This window comes from Girardinichthys multiradiatus, chromosome X (genome assembly GCF_021462225.1).
Source record: "Girardinichthys multiradiatus isolate DD_20200921_A chromosome X, DD_fGirMul_XY1, whole genome shotgun sequence".
NCBI lineage: Eukaryota > Metazoa > Chordata > Actinopteri > Cyprinodontiformes > Goodeidae > Girardinichthys > Girardinichthys multiradiatus.
The window spans coordinates 10893145-10916031 of NC_061817.1; the positions used below are offsets into that span (position 1 = coordinate 10893145).

Sequence of the window (22887 nt, forward strand, 5' to 3'; positions counted from 1 at the left end):
AACCTTTGGTCACTCATGCCAATGCCAAACGTCGGTTTCAATGGTGCAAGGAGCGCAAATCTTGGGCTGTGGACAATGTGAAACATGTATTGTTCTCTGATGAGTCCACCTTTACTGTTTTCCCCACATCCGGGAGAGTTACGGTGTGGAGAAGCCCCAAAGAAGCTTACCACCCAGACTGTTGCATGCCCAGAGTGAAGCATGGGGGTGGATCAGTGATGGTTTGGGCTGCCATATCATGGCAAATTATTGTGGTCTAAAACCAGGTGTTTCAGTTTCATTGTCCAACCCCTGTAGTACAACCATACATTTAATAAATCTTAAAATATATTTGATTTTCTCAATAAAAGTTCAATTAGTAAAGATTCACCGTTAATGTAAACCATAAAACATCCTCTATTAAATAAAGGAACATGTGTATATACACTCGGGTGTGTGTTCACCTATGAAAGGTAGGGAAACATTCCTCAGCTCTGCTACTTTCTGTCACCTCTATCAGACTGTACTTAAATCCAGAAAAGCGCAGTGGTGGCACAAAAATACCTTCATGAATTGAATCTGACTTTTAAAAGCATTGAAATGTCACGTTTGCTGTAAATACACATGGGTAAACATAGTGAAATTTCTGGTCAGTTCTGCAGAAATGTTCTGTTACAGATTCCTGACTTCTTCCCCAGGGTCCGCCTTCAGTTTGGCCAGAGCAGCATGCACCCTGAACAGAGTACGGGACTCCATCGAATAGTCCTTGTAGTTGTGCCTGCAGGTCACAGGAGAGGTCATGGTCAGGCTGCACAGAAGTTCTTTCAGCTTTGTTTTCTAGTTGTTGTTTCTGACAAACCTACATCCAAACTGGATTTCTGCAAGTAGGAATACTACTGGACACAAATTAGTGTAATTCACACCTAATTAGTCTATGTCACTGCACCCTGTGTCTGTGGTTAAAGAGGCCAGTAATAATCCAATGTTATTCTGGACAGTTTTGTCTTTTTTAATGCAATATAAAATATCTTAGAACAAAAACTTTGTACATCAAACTTGGATTTTAACGTTTTAGAACCATTGGTTCTGAAACTTTTTTTATAGAAAGTATCACTTCTATAATTACAAGTTTTCAAAGTTCTACTATACTGTCAGAGCATTGCTGCAACAGGACCAGGACTTTTTTGTGCTTTGAGACAAGAAAAAAACAATTTCTGAGTTCTATTATTTTTCAGAAATACAAATTTGAAGTTGGAAAAATAGACATGAAAGTTCAATTGAATCTGAAATTCCAAACTGGAAAGATGGGAATCTCTCACCAGCTGAAACCTCATAATCCAACATGGCAGACGTGGGTTTAAACTTGCCTTAGGTAATAAACCGACATACAAAGAACACTTTGGCCATTTTGTATCTCATTGAATTCTGTCTCCTGTAGACTCCTGTACAACCCCTGATTGTAGATATCATTTACTGCTTTAAGCTCATATTGCTAATAATTGTTTAGATTACAGCAATTAGAAGATCTTATTGGTTTCCCTGCTTGCAGTTTGAATATTGTTAAGGTGAGTTTGATGTTATTCCCTTATTCAGATTCTGGTAGGAATAGTCTAGATGTAATGCAGCATAATTAGCCACAAACACATCTTTTCAGTTTACTGTCATCAGCTTTAGTTTTAATCCTGGAGATGATTGAAGTATTTTCCATTGGACCCAGTTTGGAGTAGTAACGCAAATATGTTTTGGCTTATTGTTGCTCTATGTTACAGCTAAGCTGCTCTGTATTTACCTTGGAAATAGCTGAAACCAAAATCTTCTCTGAGTACCGCTAAAGGCGGCGCAAGTACCACTAGTTTGTTCAGGGTAGGTCAAATCCTGGGTTTCATTTGTACCTGGAAACTCAAAGTCAAACTCCAAGTTGCAAATATACACTTGAATAAAGTTGAATGAACTTCATGAAGTTGGAGTTCCAACTAGAAAAATCTGAGTTTCCTTATTGACTCTGAAATCAAAATTCATTATGACTGCCACTTATCGAAAAACATAGTAATTATTGCAGTAAAAAGCAATTTATCTGGACTTCTGATGTTTGATTTTTTATAATGCTATAGTACAACTAATAGTAAATATAAAGCTACAGTGTTTGGATACATAACATGGTGAAAACTATGTTGTTAACAGCTTTCATGACTGTCTAGTCTGGATTTATAATTGTTTACTGCACTGAGGAGATGCCTGAGTTTAGTCTTCATATCAAGGAATGCCAAGGTTTGAAAAAGTTATGCTTTCTAAACAGCTAACAGAGTTTTCTCCAGCTTTATGGGACATAGTGTAGTAATTATCTACCTACACCACCCATTGCTACACACTGCTGATCAGCTGGCTGAAAGCTTGCTAATATTTATTCTCCCTTACAATAAAAGCACATTCGGCTGCATGGAAAGGTTTCTGACCGCAAAAAACACAGAGAGTCCATAAACATTGATGGCAAAATTACAACCATAATATTCTATACGTTACAATTATTTGGCAGCAGTAGGAACAGTTGTTGTATTTCTATTTAACATAAAAGCAATGAGATGGTGCTATAAATGTTTATGTTAAATATTTTCATTAATACTATGAAACTGTATTATTTTACAAAGGGTTATTTATCATACTGTGAATATCTCACTTACTTGGCTTTGTGGAGTATTTTAATAGCCACGTCCCTCCTGCCCTGGTCGATGTAAAGCAGACTGAGCTCCACAAGAGCGTTGGGCACCAGGTAGTGATCAAACTTGATCTTCTTTTCACTAAACACAAACAGAAAGAGAGCAGTACAATTAATCTGTTATAAACAAGAGTTTTAAATAGAGACTCTAGACTGCAGTGAATAAGGCATAGTCAGTTATGTTATGTAGGCAGTAGCTTTGGTTTCCCATGCAGGTATGGTGGCTTACAAGAGTATTCAGACCTGTTGAACTTCACATTTTATCACATTATAACCACAAAATCTATTGTAATTTTAGGGAGTTTTGTGTGATAGACCAACACAAAATTGCACACGATTGTGTGGGTAATGATGTATTTATAGTTGAACAGTGGCAGCATCATGGTGTGGGGATGCTTTGGATGCAGGAACAGGGAGGTTTGTCTGAATTGATAGAACGTTGATGATGGTAAACATAGGACGATCCTGCAAGAAACCATGTTCATAGGCTGCAAAAGACTTAGGACTGGGGCGTAGGCTCACCTTCCAGCAGGACAATGACCCTAAACATACAGCAGGAGCTATCAAATTCCTGACCAAAATCTGTGGCAAATAATTTAGGGCAGGACTCCAAATTAGAGATTTGTGGACTCTCTCCATCCAAGCTGGTTCAGAGTGCAAAGCTGTAGAGACATAACCCTAAAGACCTGCAGGTGCAAGTGCAGTGGGGGGCTAAATACAAAGATACACTTTTCAGATATTTTTTCATGGAAAAAATTTAACCACGTTGAGTTGGTCAAAATAAAATCCCAGCAAAATACATTGAAGTTTGGGTTTGTAATTCACAGACTGAAATAGTTTATTGGGTAGAAATACTTTTGCAAGGCATTGTTGGTATGAAGGTATGAGCATCCACGTTGGAAGGTAACATCATTCTTATTTACAGGGTGGAAGTTGTTAATGTATTGTGAAATAAAACGGGGTAAAGCAGGAATAAGCTGTTTATACACTGCTCAAAAAATAAAGGGAACACTTAAACAACACAATATAACTCCAAGTAAATCAAACTTCTGTGAAATCAAACTGTCCACTTAGGAAGCAACACTGATTGACAATCTATTTCACACGATGTTGTTCAAATGGAATAGACAACAGGGGGAAATCTTTGGCAATTAGCAAGACACTCAATAAAGGAGTGGTTCTGCAGGTGGGGACCACAGACCACTTCTCAGTACCGATGCTTTCTGGCTGATGTTTTGGTCACTTTTGAATGTTGGTGGTGCTTTCACACTCGTGGTAGCATGAGACGGACTCTACAACCCACACAAGTGGCTCAGGTAGTGCAGCTCATCCAGGATGGCACATCAATGTGAGCTGTGGCAAGAAGGTTTGCTGTGTCTGTCAGCGTAGTGTCCAGAGCCTGGAGGCGCTACCAGGAGACAGGCCAGTACACCAGGAGACGTGGAGGAGGCCCTAGGAGGACAACAACCCAGCAGCAGGACCGCTACCTCCACCTTTGTGCAAGGAGGAACAGGAGGAGCACTGTCAGAGCTCTGCAAAATGACCTCCAGCAGGCCACAAATGTGCATGTGTCTGCACAAACGGTTAGAAACCGACTCCATGAGGATGGTATGAGGGCCCGACATCCACAAACGAGGGTTGTGTTCACAGCCCAACACCGTGCAGGATGCTTGGCATTTGCCAGAGAACACCAGGATTGACACTGGCATCCTGTGCTCTTCACAGATGAAAGCAGGTTCACACTGAGCACATGTGACAGACGGGACAGAGTCTGGAGACACCGTGGAGAGCGATCTGCTGCCTGCAACATCCTTCAGCATGACCGGTTTGGCAGTGGGTCAGTAATGGTGTGGGGTGGCATTTCTTTGGAGGGACACATGGCCCTCCATGTGCTCACCAGAGGTAACCTGACTGCCATTAGGTACCGAGATGAGATCCTCAGACCCCTTGTGAGACCGTATGCTGGTGCAGTTGGCCCTGGGTTCCTCCTAATGCAGGACAATGCTAGACCTCATGTGGTTGGAGTGTGTCAGCAGTTCCTGCAAGATGAAGACATTGAAGCTATGGACTGGCCCGCCCGTTCCCCAGACCTGAATCCGATTGAGCACATCTGGGACATCATGACTCGCTCCATCCACCAACGTCACGTTGCACCACAGACTGTCCAGGAGTTGGTGGATGCTTTAGTCCAGGTTTGGGAGGAGATCCCTCAGGAGACCATCCACCGTCTCATCAGGAACATGTCCAGACGTTGTAGGGAGGTCATACAGACACATGGAGGCCACACACAATACTGAGCCTCATCTTGACTTGTTTTAAGGACATTACATCAAAGTTGGATCAGCCTGTAGTGTGTTTTTCCACTTTAATTTTGTGTGTGACTCCAAATCCAGGCCTCCATTGGTTAATAAATTTGATTTCCATTGATGATTTTTGTCTGATTTTGTTGTCGGCACATTCAACTTTGTACAAAGAATTCAATGAGAATATTTCATTCATTCAGACCTAGGATGTGTTATTTTAATGTTCCCTTTATTTTTTTGAGCAGTGTACATTTCTTAGTAGGCACTTTCTTATCGAAGAACCTTCAGAGATTTCAAAGAAAGATGGTCCTATTCTCAATGTAAGCATCTAAAATGTGCCCACCTTGAACACACTTTGTTGAAGCATTCCTCAGCAGCCTGCAGAATACCTTGGTTCTTGAAACACAAACCCTTCAGCAAGTGGATCAAGCAGCGGTCATCCATCATATATTCGTTTTCTGCAAAATAAAGAGCAGATGTCGTCAACCGGTTCCACAGCTAAAAAAGCCTGTGGCATTTATGGTCCGGGGCAAGCTGCAATACCAGGAGATTCCAGCAGAGTGCGCTCCGCCTTCACCAATGTCTGCATCATGCCTTCAGTCAGCTCTGGTCGTTTGCTGATCATACTGAAGCCGTTCCACATGTACATCATCTCCTGTAATTGTGCAGTTGTGATGTGAGCCAAACAATAACCCACGCTTGTTTCTGTGATATATTTATGGTTTATGACTCACCAGCACTGGCACTGGCAGCCTCACTGGGTTGGAAGCCTTGTAGCGTCTGGCTTTACGAATCGCAAACTTCTCTGTTGGAGGAGACTTTCCTGCTATCTTCTGTTTGAGGGTTGGTACTTGTCTACAGAAAAGGGAGGAGGGTAAAACCGATTTGGAACAAATGCATTGCTTTAAAATAGGACCAGTCTGCCTGAACATGACTTATTTCTTTTAATAATGAAATTAACTGACTTTTTTTGGCATATAGGGGAAAAACAGCAACTACTGCTCAGAATCTAGCCTGACACAACAAAACAAAAGTGAGCTGATAGGTCGTCCTTAATAGTAAGACTGGTGATAATTAAAAAAAAAATGTGTTAATTCTCTTTTGTCAAAGTTTGATGTTTTTCTATTTTAAAAACCCCCATAAAAACAGAAAGAAAACTACCAAAAACTAATGATCTATTCTGTTGTCATTTAACAGTGTGTACCAAATTCTGCACTAATAACATTGTTCTGGGTCCTCAACTGATTCATATTAAAAAATATTAAGTAGATAAAACACAAAATAGATAAAAAAAAATCATATGAAATACGTTTTATAACATTAGGTACAACATTTTAACAGCAGTTGATTAAGAAATTGTCTATAAAATTGAATGTTGTTTTTAAAGATTCATGCAGCTAAATGTTATTTCGATGAACTTATGCAAAAATGGGTCCTTGGATTGTAAAGGTTGGTTAAAAACCATTAAAACAGTAGTAAAAAAACAAAAAAAACAATACAAAGTAGCGTATAATTGCGAAGTAGAAAGAAAATGATACATGATACATGATACATGATACATGATACATGAACTGTATGCAGCCCCCTAAATAAAATTTTGTGCAAAAAAAAAAAAACAAAAAAATCACCCAATTTGTGTCTGCATGTAATTTCAACTCAGTATCAGTCCAGCTGTTCTTTGAAATCCCCAGAGGTTTGTTAGAGAACAAACACCACCATGAAGACCAAAGAACACAGCAGACATGTGAAGGAAAAAAGCTGTGGAGAACTTTAATGGGGAGTTAGGATCCAAAACAATATTCCAAGTTGTAATAAAATATATGCACTGTTCAATTCATCGTCTGCAAGTGGAAAGAATATGGTACAACTACGAACCTAGCAAGACCTGGCAAACAGGCAAGGAGAGCATTAATCAGATAAACAGCTGAGATGCTCATGGTAACGCTGGAGGAGGTGCAGAGATCCACACCACGGGTAGGAAAATTTGTTGGCACTACCACTATTAGTTGTGCACTCCACAAGCTGGTCTTTATGGAGGACTGGCAACAAGAAAACCATTGTTGAATGAAAGCCATAAGAAGTCACCTTTACAGTGTGGCATAAATCATGAAAAGATGTTAGAGGCCGCAAAATACTTGAGATTAAGGCAAAGGTTCACCTTCAGGCAGGAACACAACCTTCAACATACACCCAGAGCTACAATGGAATTGTTAAGATCAATGCGTATTCATGTGTTAGAATGGCCCAGTCAAAGTTCAGACCTTATCCAATCTCAGCCTAGGCTACTTTGCAAAGACAAAATGGGCACAAACTTCAGTCTCCATATGTTCAAAGCTGGTAGCAACATTCCCCAGCAGATTTGCAGTTGTCATTACAGTGAAAGGTGGTTATATTGACTCAGAGGAGCTAAATACAAATGCAAATCCCAATTTTCAGATTCTTTTTTGAAAAATAAAATTCTTTCGCATTTCAGTATACGTGATCTGTTTATGAGTTCTCTGTTTATATGGATGCCAGCTAGCCTTTTAATATAGAACATGAACACCAAGGAACCAGAATGCACACTTACCTAAAGAGTTCCACCTCATCCTCTCCAAAAGGCCTGGCCTCTTCCTCTGGAAGCATGCTGAGGTAAGCAGCTTTCATGTACACGTACATAGCCTAAAGGAGAAGCATAGAAGAAAAGAACCATTCATCCTTTTCTCAACAAGTTAAACAAAACCTTGGAGTGTAAACCTGTCCTGTGCAGGGTTGTACACCTTGGACCAGCGGCTCTCCTGGCTAAGCAGGTCTGCGTAGAAGTACGCCATCTTCCACGCACGCTTATAGGTGAAGCACCACATCAGCTCCCAGTAGCACATGTGGTGGAACTGCTTCCACGTCTGCTGGGCTTTGCAGCCATCTTCAAATAGCGCCACCGCCTGGCAGCACAGTAAAACGGTATGACAAATAAGAAGAAGGAGGATGCAGCAGTCACTGAATAATCATTTAAATCTGTGAGAAAGGGTTGCATTTACATAACAGGTGTTCAAGAAATAAAACATTAAACCCTTGCATGTCATTTGCTGATTTTCTAAAAAACACAAACCTCATCAATGTTTCCTTTAATCTCCTCGGTTCTGCCAGCGAAAAAAAGGAATATTGCACCCTGCATAATAAAGGAAAAAATGCAACCGATACAACTTCAGTCACCAAGTTGTTTAACTGTTAAATTCTCATCAATCTCCATGCATGTAACAATCATTCATGGGTGTGTTTGACCAAGACATTTTCATTCAGCTTCAGCACACACAGCGTTTAGTTTGCTCTGTGGGATAGGTTGGCATGTGGGGAAAAGGTGGAGTGGGATACAAGGCCTGTGAATTTACAAGAATGTGAGTCATGCAGAGTGACAGGACAGAGAGAGAGAGAACAAAGTTGTAATGATAATAGAAAAAAAAAACAACGTTGCTTTGAGAACTCTTTGTGCATGAGAAACTGTGTTTGTACATCTTTGTTCAGTCGTTTACATACAGTCATCATCGACATGAATATCATATTCATTCAGGGAATTTATATGATTTATTTGAACCAGAGTGGAATCATTATGCAACGCGCAGCTTCAATTAATCAAAAAACAGGAACTGGGGGCATAAATGTGCCAGTGTCGCTTAGCAAGTTCAAGTTGCAGCTCAACCACATACTTCCTGTAGCCATGACAAGATTCTGGCCTACATTTGTCAGGATATTTCCCCACTCTGCTTGGCAGAATAGGTGAGGTTCATTTGACCTGGTTGGTTGCCTCCCCGAGACCCTGGTTTTAAGCATGATCAATAAATGTTATGTATTGTTAATATGGTTGAGGTTAGGGTAATGTCTGTTCAGAATCACTTTCCTGTTGGAACGCTTAGATAGGTTCAAGCTTAACTGTCTGACCCAAACCGTCGCTCTCATATGAAAGGAAATTGGTGAGGATGTTCAGGAACAACCCAGAAACCACCAAGGTACAAGCAGCTCATAAACTGGAAGGTACTGGAACACCTGCAGTACAGTCAACAGGGACAAGCCAAATTTATTCTGGAAAAACCTATTATGCTCGCATGAGACAAGGATAAGCTATCTGGCCATATTAACAAGAACTATGTTTGGAGGAGTCAAAGTGAGGCTTTCAACATCAAGGACACTGTTTTAACAGTGCAGCATGCTGGTAGCAGCAACACGCTAAGGTTTTATTCTGCTGCTGCTGGTACTAGTGCATTAGATTAGCCTGCTTAATGCAATCCTACAACCGGTTCAATGTGCGTTTGGGCTTAATCTACAGTTGGAACACTGTCAAACATGGTGGTGGTAGCATTATGCTATGAGTTGGCCCCCGGTGCTGGCGCATTACAACTGCTAAATGATTGAAACTTAGAACAGGAGTAATGATCCAAAACACATATCCAAACTGGTGGTTGAACTGATAGAGCAGCTAAAATTAAGTTTCTGCTTAGCCAGATCTCATATCAACAAAAACTGAAGAATCCTTTTGGTTGAAAATTGGAAAGTGTTCAAGAAACAAAAGAAAAAGTCCAGGGTTCTTCTACTTTAAGCACTAAGGAAGCCTAATGAAAATCATTGGACTAAGCTTTAAAGCTGGATCCATGCCAGGAAACGAAGCTATTTAAATGAGTTCCACGAATTTTGATAAGCAAATAACCAGACAGAATTTACTTTTAGCATATCCCAAAACACTGCAGTGAGAGTTCTGATGAGAATTCAAAAGAAGGACCATATTCTTCTAATTTTAGCTTTTTTCCATTAACGCCCCTCTTAAATCTGGAATACGGTTTAAAATTCTCCTTCTCCTGTCTGCTTTTAAGACAAACTTTTCTTTTTAATAAAGCTTTGTTAGAGTGGCTGTGGTTATCATAAGCTATCTCTGTAGTTATGCTGCTATAGGCCTGGGCTGCTAGAGGACATAACCACATTTCCTCACTCTGCTACTTTGTCCTACTAATCCTATTACCCCTAATGTAATTCATTGCTGCCATTAATTGTTTCTTCATTTTTCATATTTTCTCTTCATAAAAGGTACATCTTGCCTGGCATTTTTGTTTAACTGTGACACCTTCCTGAAGCGGGGCATTGGCTGAACTATTGCATGTCCATCCTGATTGACAGACTTACTTCAATTGGCATTTCCCACACACCCTTTCACTGGTTTATCGCCCATCTTTCCAATCTCTCTTAGTATATCCAACTTGGTCCTTACTCTTCCCAACATTCTTCTGTTTCCTCAGATGTGCCCCAAGGATCAGTACTAGGCCCCCTTTAATTTATCATTTATCTCATTTACATATCATTTACATCTTCCAAAATACAACATACATTTACATTATTACGCTAACAACACCCAACTCATCCAAACCATCTAATATCCTACCACCTTACTCCCAGTCTAATTGTTTCCAGAAAGTCAAATATTGGTTCTCTAAAACGTAACAGCAATAAAACTAAAAGTTATTCTAATTGGTACTAAATTTACACTGAACAAAGTAGACAAGCTTCCCATCAACACCAATAACTCTTCCATCTCCCTGTCTCCTCTAGTAAAGAGCTTGGGTGTCATCTTAGACAGCACTCTCTCATTCAGGTCACATATCAAAAGCATCACACTGCTTACTTCCACCTCAGAAACATTAACCATCTTTGTCCATATCTCTCCCCTCATATTGCTGCCATCCTTTCAATAGCCTTGTTATCTCACATCTTGATTACTATAACTCCCTCCCATATGGTCTCTTTATTTCTATTGCATTGCTTTAATTGTTTGTCTTTGTACGGTATACTGGAGTGTCTAGAAAGGTGCCTTCAAATAAAATGTATTATTATTATTATTAATTATTATTATTACTGTTTTTATCCTTTACATTTTACAACTAGGTCAGAGCTCAGATTTTTAGCTGTGTTTTTCTCTTAGATAATGAGCTACTGCTGCCACTAACTCCTTATTTAATTATTTTTTTCTTTTCTGCAACATTGAAAGTACTCCTAGACTAGTACTCTGTGTTTTTGTATGACTATTCTGTCTTCTCATACCCATGGCCGTTCACACTGAGCGAGGTTCTGCTGAAGGTTTCCTTCTGTTAAAGGGGGGTAATCTTCTCCACTGTCACTACTTGCATCCTCTGTACAAAGGATTGCTGTTAATCTGCATAGTTAAAGACTCCATGTAGTCGACTCTCCATTGTCACTACTTGCTCGTTCAAGAGAATTGATTGCTGCAAAGTCATAGACTCGATGGAATTGGTTGAGTTTTATTTAAAAAAAAAAAAAGTCTTACCAATTTGAATAATAAAACCGAATTTGACTGGATTGACTGTGAATTAAAATTTCTATAACTGACTTTTGATCTTTTTAAATGATTGAAGGAATCTGTTGTTGATCAGTGCTATATATGGAAGCTGAATTGAAGTGAACTGTAATTACCCCAGAACCTCACTTATATCTAGAAAAAGCATGTGGTTTTCTTGCCATTTGCTAAGAGGGACCTATTTGAATAATAGTAGGGCTATATTTCTATAATTGAGCCTTTATGTTTACTTTTCAGAATGTGTGGGTTAGAGAAAATCCACGATAACCTCCAAGATGTGAACCCAGTTGTAGCTTTTAAAATTTCAGACCTGATCATTACTGAACTTCATGCATACATTCAAAATCTCCAAGCTTTGTTCAAAAGTTCAAAGAGGTCTGATAAATTTGAATCTCTCACCACTCAAAACAATCAGGTTATTGAACAGTTTGTTCCCACCTTTGTAGATAATTTGAGTAAATCAACAGGAAGAAGCGCACAGTCTCATACTTCAATCACCTCTTCTCATCCACTTTTTGTGTAAACTTTGCTCAGCAGTTATAAATGGTGAACAAATATAGACGTGTCATTTATGAGTCAGTCAACTACATGAGACTAAATAAACAAATTTTGGGGGGGTTCGGGGGTGGTGTAGTGGTTGGTGAATTTCAAGTCTGAATTTTCAAGTTCCACTTTGGAATAATTCATTTGCACCCCCTGCTGTCAGACTAATGAAAGTTGGAGGTTTTCTAAACAACCCATCAACAAAATTCAAAATGGCTGCCGCATGTAAAAAAGGTAGCTGTTGTACTCACTGATATATTGGCATTTCGGATGGTTTGCATCTCATTAAATCAACCACACACAAAATAACATTGTCCATACAACATTGACTAGCAAATATGCTGCTGCAGTAAGTATGCAAGCAGCTTGTATTACTATTATAACGGTAGTTAGCCGAGTCACTTTGCACAGCGATTAGCCAATCTCTCTGGTGTTCCTACTTCCGACTGAAACACAGTTAAGGGTGTAATGTCATTTCAAAATCTTAGTTTCAACTTTTAAAGGTAAATGGATGGTAGCCTTATTACTCAATACCCCGAGATAGCAGGAGATAGTAAAAAAAGCTCATTCTTAGGCAACGATTCTTACCCGCGGGTATCGGAGCCGGAAAGGTTTCAGCAGTCTCTCAGACTCAGAGACCTCTCCCTCCCCCGTTCCTGCGAGGATAAAAACAAGTAATAGGAAATCATACAGACTTTTTAACCAGGGAGAATAATGAATGAAATCTTCACACGAATCCAGTGGCAACACTACCAAGGACAAATGTGAGAAAGGTGTGGTAGCACAGCAGTAGCAGAGCGCACAGCATGGAGCGCAGGTTCATTCCTGTCGCACCTTCACAGAGAAGAGACAGACCATATTCCTGCAACAGACCACATGTGGAAAACATCTACCAGGCTGTAAGAGGCTGCTGAGTAAATGTAAGATGGAAGATAATGCAAACATCACACCTTATCACCCGAAAAGCCTGCAAACTCCAACATTTTAAGTATCCGAGGAGGAAATAGAGACAGCGTCTGAAAGTAAAGAAGATTTGATTAGCTCTAAGGTACAAGCACATGATTTGACAAAATGTATAGACATTAGGAGATGCAAAAATATCTATAAGTCATTGTGAAAATAAGAATAACAATAACCAGTTTTAACATTACACATTTTAGAGTATCTGGTCATCATCAAGTCCTAATATGAGATAAATACAACCTCAAAAATCAATAAAAACTACTCTAGTGTTGTGCCAGGGTGAACTGGCACAACACTGGTTACATCACTCTCTTGAGCCCTGAAGTAGGCTAACCCACATGTGAGTTGAACATTACAGTGCTGTGTCTACCTCCCTTGGTTGCACTGAGGTGTAAAACCAGTGGGTTGACTTCAACCCCCCTTTCAGAAAGAGACGTTGAAGAAGCTTCTAAATTAATTAGTGCCTCCTGAAAGAAGCTTGCAATTACATCCTTTGGCAACTCAGAGGCTTTAAGATTAATCTGTTAGATTAACTTCAAACTCACATTGGTGCGATCCTAACACAATTCATGGCAAGATATGCACAAAGAAGAAGTTTGCCATCAAGCCTAGATAGAAAATGAATTCTATAAAGACAGCTACTATATTTTATACATTTTTTCACATTCTGCTTGAGATTTATGTCAAATGACAATGTTCAAATGACCAAAGTTCTTCACAATTACACTAACAATCAAATATAGCAAACTGTGATAAAAATAAATAAAAAACAGAAGAGTTAGGTCTTATAAAATTTATTTAGCGTCTCATAATCAGTGTAAGGCCAGAGGAAAGAGACGAGTTTTTAAAACACATTTAAATGATTCTGTGCTCTGGGGAGGGTGGGCATGTAGAGGTAAGGTATTCCGCAGTAATGGGTCGGCCACAGCCAATCCTAGATCAACTTTACGTTTTACGTCTCGGAATATTGAGGAGGAACTGGCTGGTTGACCAGAGTACTCTCATAGGTGTGTGGATGTTGAGGAGATAATGGATAGAGTGGGACTAGACCATTCCAAACTTTAAAAGTGAGCAACAAAATGTTTAAATCGTTGCATTGACAAACAGGAAGCCAATGAAGAGATTGTAAAACAAAAGTTATGTGTTCATGCTCCTTCGTACCGGTTAAAGATAAGGTGTAGCGTTCTGAACTATTTGTAAACAATGCAGGGATGACTGATCTAACCCGATGTATAAAGAGTTACAATTGTTCAGGCAAGAGGAGATAAAAGCATGAAGAACCTTCTAGAGATCTTTTAAGGAAATTGGGATTTAAAGTTGAATTGTCTTGTGGCATTTAAGTTCCAACAAGCCTCATGTCAAACAGATAGTATTTCTACTTCTGACTGATGGTTTCTTTGAATTTGTAAGAACAAAATCATCAGCAGGATGAGAACATGTTTTTCTGTGGGTAATTACTGCAGCCAAATACAATTATCCTAGCAACATGTTGATGTGTGCTTACAAACATTACAGGATCAGCAGAGTAACAACTTCATGGTTGGTTAGAGCATATGATATAAAACATTGCCCAGATTTCGCTGCACTTTTGGACATTGTTCCGTAATCAAACTCAGTGGCTTGTTGAGAAGGAGGTTTGCAAACCTAAACGTTGCTACCATGTTTATTTAAAACAAAAGGTTTCATCTGAAAATCCTTACAAACAAGGAAGTGGATTTATAACTCTTCCCAGATTGATGGGAAGCAAGATTGTCCTCTCTAAGACCCTTGCTAATGTCTTTCTGCCTCGGCATCACGTCAACACACAAATGAATGTCATAAACGAACAAACTGTCAAAACCTCCAAATAGTCAGAGTGAATGTGATGAGCTAGCATCAGCTGGCAGATAAGGATGGTAAAGGTGATCTTATTTGCCATAGAGAAAAATCTCACTAATGTACCAAATTTGATGACAAAGTACAATTTAAAGACCAAAATTGTTTTTAATAATGCAGCATTATTTAAAACGTACAACTTAAAGAGAAAATATTCTTACTTTTTAGTTATCTGTGTATATTTTGTGACATACCAGGTTAAATGCTCCCACTCCGAAAGATATCCCTCCCTCTAAGTGAATATGGCTGGGTCCTTTGACACAGTTGTGAGATTTTATGAAGTTATGCAGGTCTCTGGATCATGAAAGAGAGGCGAAGCAACTGTTTAACAACAATCATCTGTTCAAAAGAATTGCATGCTTATGTACAAAAATCGGCATGAAGATCACAATAAACATATAAAAAAAACCAGGCTAATAGACCTAAAAGCAAGATGAACCAAATTGTTGAGTTTTTTTGTATTACTGTTTAATTCTCAGTTCTTCTTGTCTTTCTGAGATCCTCTACAAGACAGAATCAGATGTATTTAAAAAGTGATTAAAAGCTTACCTCTCATCTACTTCTGTAATATAAAGCACCTTATCTTAGCACACAATTTGCCAAATGTGCAGCAAGTAGTCCATTGCCCTAATTATGCCCTTTTAACCACACACCTCAATGTATTTTCTGAGAGGGGTTTATGTGATAAACAACACAAATGAAATGGCACATTGTTTGAAAAACATTTTACTGATATACATCTAAATCTTGTGGCATGCATTTCTATCCAGCCCCCCAGAGTCTATACTTTGTAGAGCCACATTGTCCTGCAATTATAGCTGCAAGTCCTCAGGTCTGTTTTTACCAACTTTGAAGCTTAACCCACATTTCTTTGCAAATCACTGGCTCAGTTTGGATTGGAGAGTGTCTGTGAACATCAGTTGTCAAGTCTTGCCACAGACTCTCAATTGGATTTAAGTATGGACTTTGACTGGGCCATTCTTACGTGTAAATAGGTTTTATCAAATGTACATTTATGTCTTATTTGTTTCACTTCACAATCATACTCTTCTGTGTTGATCTATCACAGAAAATGCTTGTAAAGTGATCAAATCTGGAAAAGTTCAAGGAGTATGAATACTTATGCAATGCACTGTAGCTGTGTAGCTATTTAGTAGTTCTGTCCTCATAAATGTTTCTTGTCTGTCAAAATCTACAGAAATGTGAACGTCGCTTTGAACTGCAGTTGAATGATGAGTTGCCTATAGAAAAGGCTGTACATTTATTTTGTTCTTACAAACTAAGAAAAATGAATTCAAAAATTAAAACTGATGTAGTTTATGGGTGGAAATGATTGTTTTACAACTAGACTAGGTCTTAACTTTAGAAAACACATAAAGTAAAAACAATAACTCAGTGTAGGCTTCATGTTTTAATAAGAACTTACTTGTAAATCATGTAACTGTTTCGTACTTTGATCCCACCTTTGATAAAACTCACCATGCTCTCATCCTGCAAGAACAAAACAAAAAAGGTGAAATTTTATAAAACAAACAAATGCACACATTTATATTAAAGGACATAGATTAGATTCGGTTAAGCGGAGTTGAAGTACCACACTCCAGAAAAATGGGAAGCGCTTTTCACTGTATTGTGGGGGAGATGTTAGCTGTTTTGCTGCTGTGTTTACATGGAGGCATAGAGTTATCTGTCTATTTAAATAAGTGAAGCAGCATTAGTTTACCTGGAGGAAAGTGAGAGCAGCTCTTTGGAGTTGGCACTCTGCATAACACACCTCTGCATGGAGTTGCACTGCAAAAACACACCAACACACACATCCAATAAAGTGTGAAATACGGCAGCTGCACTCTCACCAGCCTCAGTCATACTTTGTGGTTCTGTTCACAGGGTCTGACCCATCATTTTCTCCTTTAATGACTTGGCATATGTTAACCACATAACATCTTTTAAAAGGCAGAACACGCATTTTTCTTTCGTTTTTACCTTCAGAAAGCGACTCCCCGACTGACTTGTTCGCCAAACCTTGGGATTTCTGTCGAAACCTGCAACATTTCAATTGTTTTAAATGTTCAAATTACAGGAATTTCATTTCAAATGATTATAATAAAAACATCAAATTCAAAGTAAATTCAAATAAAAACTAAAATCTCATATGTTCTTACCAGACCAAATACACCACACAAATACACCACTGCAACTCAATTGTTACAGTGATGTAACAATGTTGCAGCATTGACTCCATAATACCTTTGTTTCATATCATGCTATGCTATGCTATGCAGATGCTCTGTCTGCACCGATGAAGACTTGCTCACGAAAAATCATGGCACTCTGTGCTGCACAGCTGCACAGCTTTAAGACAGCAAACTTGCAAGTGCAGAAAAGACTGGAGTATTCATGAACTTTGCACAATAGGTGCACACTAATCAGTGTGATCCAGCCTTTTGTTTTCGAAGATTTACTTACTTTAGCATGCCAAATCCTTGGTAAGATTTTAGCAAACAGCAGCCCGACCCACTTGCTGTATTTTCTCAGCCACAAATGATTAGACACTCGAGGGCAAAAGTAAAATACCTCATCCCAGCAGCAGAAAACTGAATTCTACACTCTTCATATCAATGCATACACACTATGCACCATGCGGGGACATCAAAAGTGGCATACATTCTTTAAAGAAGTGACAGAACCTAGTTCAACAAAATGTGTTTCATTTCTTCACTTCTAGACAACCAGCAGAGATCTGCCAACACATGTAACACTGTGACGGTAATTTTGGCGCTTTATGCCACAGTGTAAAGAAAGCTTAAATCAAAGATGCAATCAGGTGAGGCATCTCAAACTTACTCCCATTTATGGGAAACCTTCAGCGTTTAGGGTGACTTACAGTTGTAATTCCTAAATCAAGCTCAATAATTGCCATACACTTACACTTTTATAATTAACTGAACAAATGCATCTTACTGGCATCTGGTAAAGTGTAACTTTTTTATAATGTTTTACATGATGCATTAAATGCAATCTTTCTAATACTGTTCTTTCAGAACAGAACGGAAAGTTTACATTTTCAACTGTAAAAAATGCAGGAAAAATGAACACGTCTGAACCAGGAACCAGGTATTTCTTTACCCAGACAAACGAAACAAAAACAATGATAGTAAAAATCCTGTTTGGACTGGGATCTCGGGAACATGTGAAAGAATCAAATATATCTATTTAAATGTCAAACTTAAATGAAACTATGATTTTACTTTCTATAGTATAAAGTTACTCAGGTAAGAAAAAGTGTAATAACAGGCAGGAGTTTCCCTCACCACAGAGAGCTTTTGAATCCCTGGGTAGGGTGCTGCTCTGTTAGGTCTCCAGATTAATGCTCTGAGACAACCTTTCTTCTGACTTCCTCCTCCTCACTGGACAAATTACTAATGATATCTTCCCTTTAAGTCATAATACAGTACTGTGACTAGGTGCAACATTTACCCGTTCCTCTGTTTTTTTGTCTTCCTTTTGTGTGGGTGACTTCTAACTTTTCATAACAGACTGATCATGCAACAATCTCTGCTATCTTGTGACACATTTGCCTTGTGTTACATGCAAATACAGTCAAAGTAGTTGAGTTTCTGACCAAAATAGTTACAGCAAAGCAATAAATGTAATTGCACCCCTATCCTAGAGGTGGGCATCACAGAAAGGATGCACAAATTTCATGAGAGAAGAAAGGTGAATGACCTGACCTCTGACAGACCTTCTGGGCACTCTTCATGGTGTTCCCTGCATTGGTGATGTCGTCATGCTGAAAAGTCATCATGGCCTGCATCTCCAGTACCGTGGCATAGATAAGAGCATGGTACATACTCTCATGGACTCTAAACAGGCAACACAGGATTGCAGGATCAACATCCTCCACCTCTTACTGCAAGCAAACACAGCTTAGCTACTGTATGACTGCCACATTTTCCTGCAGAGCGAAGATAAGAGCAAATATCTTTCTCTCGTTCACTCTTTCGATCTCCTCTTCCATTCCTGTTCGCTCTGTCTCCTGCAATGTGTTTGTGTTACACAGCTGACGTTCTGCAGACTGTTGAATCAGTCAGACCTTGGGCGTCAGCTTTAACAAACACTTGATATCCTGGAGACCTTAAGCCTGCCAGGCCTATGTGTCACAGCTCATACCACAAGTCTGAAGATCACAGCAGAAGCTGAATACTGCTGACATCATGCTGTAAACACACCACTAATAATGTGTTGAAACATCACACACAATGGGCTTTTACATACAACTTTTTATGGTGGGAGCAAGCTGAAGCCCCCTCCCTCCGGGAGCCTGACTGGGGATTATTGTTACCTTGGCCGCAGCCTCTCTAGGCTCTCATTGAAGTGGTTGTTAAGGAAGAGATCCAAGGCCTCCATGCACTCATCCAGACATGCTTTCAGGGTCATCTCGGAGGAGCTGCATTACAAATGGGTGCAAAGTTAAGCACAAGAGATATACTGAAGAGTGAGGGGGGATGGGTTGCTGTGATGCTGTAATGTAGCACTATATACACTCATAGAAAACATGGAGGATCACATATTTATTTAGCATTCAGAGTTTAAACCATGTATATGAACAATTGCCTCAAAGCTTTCACTTTCCTTTAACAGACTGCCTTGACAAATGCCGACCATTTTGCTACCTTGCCAGGTAAGAATGTATGGAAGGCCAACATACATTTTATATGTCTTTGACACATTGCTGAGGTGTTGTTTGCTTTTAAATAACATGTTTCACACCTTAAAGTTTTATATGTGAACAAGGCGAAAACAATACATCCACAAAGCATAAATAGTAAGACAATGCATCATAGACATGTAAAAAGTCATGCAGTTGGCCCCCCTGGCCTTCCACAAAATGGAGCCACCTGAAACAGGGTTTTTGGCGTCAATTCTTATCCAGTTTGATACCCACTTTGAGAACTAACAATTTAAATTATGTTTTTTTTATAACCTACTCACTGTCTACTGAAAGGAAATGTAGTTATATTACTCCAATGAATAAAGATACCAGCAGCAAATCATTTTGAGTTATTTTAGTATTATCAGGGGTCATAATCTTGACTCTTTGACAGCTGGTCTCTTTGCCAGTTTGAACCCCAAATTTTATACCCAGAGGTGTCCATTTTCTCCGTTTCTGCTTCAATTGCATACCCATGTGGTTTAAACATTGATTATGTGTGTTTCTTTTTCTTTATAGTTAGGTATTTACATAAGTAAACGAGATAAATAGTCATAAAAATGTTCAAATGTCACATAAAATTTAATTATACAGTATGACAGATTAGGACTATAATCAAACCTAACACTAAGTGACCTCCTGTTGGTATTCATTATTTTTTTGAAATCATGCAAGCACATTCCCTTACTGTAATAAAGAAAATTACTTGAAATCATTGGTTGTCAAGGCTGGCAATTTTACTCAAACATATAACTTTACAAATATAATACTCAACTATGGATGATTCTAACAACAGTTTATTTTGTAACAACTTTTACCAAAACATTACAACAGTAAGACTTTAGCTGTTCTCATTAGGGAGGTGTCTGGAAGGCAACATTGTGCTGCATTATGATTAAATAGATCAACTCAGTAAAAGCTTAAGACTGTCATTAGACTTGTGGTTGAGAAAGAAAGAGTTTAAGTTTATATCCAGCTTAATATAATTTAGCAACAGCCCTAATGCTACATTCAAACTGACTATAGCTTAGCTTCTTAGCCCTGAGGCAGAGGTTGCCAATGGTTGTCAGGGAGATGTTTCACAGGCCACCTCCTTAGGATAGATTCAAAAGGTTTATTACAATTTTACAAATGTTTTATGATCTAATTACAAACCAATATATTTATTTTTATTAACATGGGAGCAGAAGCCCAGGAAGTAAAATGGCCTTAACAATTTGAACTGAACTAATTTAGAGGAGTAAGTACATTTCAAATGTTTGTTTGTATGAAACTTAATTGATTTAAGTGTATTTTATTTCAGCTCAAAAATACAGATTTTAATCTATCCAAATTAAATGTATGCAACTCAATACACTAATTTCAATGATTACAGTTTAACAGTTTGTTATGTCTGTGTAACATACGGATTAAACTATGGCGATTCGCTATCTATAATTAATACATTTGTCAGGTTATTTAAATCCTAAATAAATATTGATTTTTAACTTAAATCAGTTTCTGTAATTTAGCAGTCATGGCTTAAAACATATAGGAAGAGGCTATTTCTATCAAACTTTTTGCCATTCCCACAGGCTTGGCTTGCTCGCGTTTTTGTAAGACTGTCTAACTAAAAGCACACAGGTCGTTTCTCCTTCCTGGTACACAGCAGCTCTGCACGCTCACTCTTTTCCATCAAAGTGAAATGAATCGGTATGCGGGAACTTGAGGACTGGAACGGCTTCCTGCTGTTTCCTGGCTTAGATGTCAGCGTAGATGTTTTCATGGGGGTTTTCCCAAAGCTTGTGAACAAGAAATTTGTCGGCGATCTCATGAGCGCTGTAAACTTTCTTGGAACAAATCTAATTTTGTCATCTACAAACGTTCGGTTTTCTTTTCCCAGTGAAGTCTGTACTCACTTTTCTGCAGCATTTGGGTCTTTCCCATTGGACATGTTTCCTCTCCGGCGGCGCGCCTTGAACACCTGTTAGGAACTCAGCGGCAGCAGCAGATCTTGTCCGAAAAGCAGCATTCAGGAGATCTACGAACAAACTGATCCAACTAGACTTGTAATGCCGAAGCTGAAATCGAAGATGCAAACAGTCTCCCCTCTCAATTTTTGGAAAAGCATTCAGAGGTGAAGGCACGCACTCATCTGTGCGGATCTGACTGTTGGAGCGTGCGCATTAGAGGCGCGCTGACTCCTCCTCGCTGGCTCCGCTGCCACGCACACACACCGCAGCATCAGGCGTTCAACTAACTAACTGTTAAATAGTTTTACAGCTTTACGTCATTTTTCATATAATTTAATTGGCTGAACTGAAGTTGTGTAGCACTTCTTCAGCTTCAACAATTTTCAAAGATCATTTCTGTTGAACTTCTTAAACGTTTGGAGAAATTTTGTTCGCTCAGGAAATTCTGCTTTAGGTAGAGTTGTTCCGCTGATAGAAGGACACTAAGGTGGCAATTAAGACCCCGGTAGTGTTTGTGCCTCCTAATGCCTTTCAGGAACAACAAAAAAATAAGAATCTCTTGAAAAGGTTCAGTATTTTTTGTCACTCATGTCGTTGTAGTTGTGACAGAGACACTAAAGTTTTATTTTGTTCTATTCTATTCTAAGGTGAAAATCATTTTTAGATTTATTACACATAGAGTAAAATATTTCAAGCCGCTTTTTGCTCTTGTAATTTTGATGATTATGGCTTACAGATAAAAAAAAAAAAAAAAATTCAGTGTCAGAAAATTAGAATATTACAAAAAACGTTTCAACAGTAATGTCAGGCTTCTGGACAGCACTACTTGGTTGGGTCTCCTTTTCCGTGATTTACTGCATCATTGCTGTGTGATCAGCCTGCGGCTCTGCTGAGGTATAACAGAAGCCCTGGTTTCATAAAAATGCATTTTCCACAATTTCAAGCAGTCCTAAATGTAGTGAAATAGTTTTGTAGCTTTAAATCCTTGTTGTTATGATTTAATTGGCTGAACTAAAGTTGTGACGCACCTTAGTACGTCTAATGTAGAAGGCCGACCCTGCTTCTTACGCAAAAATAAACAATAGGCTGCTGGACAGTTCACATGTAATTTCACAGCACAAAGACATGGTGGCGCTGTTGTCGTATTTATGCCCTGCGTCTCGAGACCAGCGTTTCTTGTGGTTACCTGCCTTACTCTTCATTTTAACTTTTTACAACTAGGTGGAAATAAATGGCTTCCCGCCTTAGTTGTGAATCCTCAGTTTTAAATGAACAGTTACAATAGAAATAAATAATATAGATTAAATCAAATAATACAAGGATTTCAATATAATTTATTAGGGGAGTTTATGAAGGGTACACAAAAATCGGAATTCCTGGACATTTTAGCATTAAACTTTTTTTTTCAAAATCCTATTTATTAACCATATTTTAAAATTTTCAAAAGTCTTTGAACCAAGACATTATTGAGGCTTCCATCGGAATCTTTTGGAGTTTCTGACCAAGCAAATCGG

General features: G+C 38.8%; 1 protein-coding gene across 1 annotated transcript; it reads right to left on the reverse strand.

Moving 5' to 3' along the window:
* Positions 1-212: 212 nt before the first annotated feature.
* On the reverse strand, positions 213-21577 carry LOC124863192 (tetratricopeptide repeat protein 39A-like). The gene is made up of 18 exons (XM_047357477.1): positions 21320-21577; positions 19053-19157; positions 18442-18573; positions 16694-16752; positions 16434-16501; positions 16137-16201; positions 14905-15004; positions 12823-12888; positions 12626-12734; positions 12461-12528; positions 8084-8143; positions 7755-7916; positions 7565-7656; positions 5730-5850; positions 5539-5650; positions 5339-5453; positions 2658-2774; positions 213-757 (listed from the first exon to the last, which is right to left on the reverse strand). The coding sequence occupies exons 1-18, from the start codon at positions 21352-21354 to the stop codon at positions 652-654; spliced, it is 1692 nt and encodes a 563-aa protein (XP_047213433.1). The 5' UTR covers positions 21355-21577; the 3' UTR covers positions 213-651.
* Positions 21578-22887: the final 1310 nt, after the last annotated feature.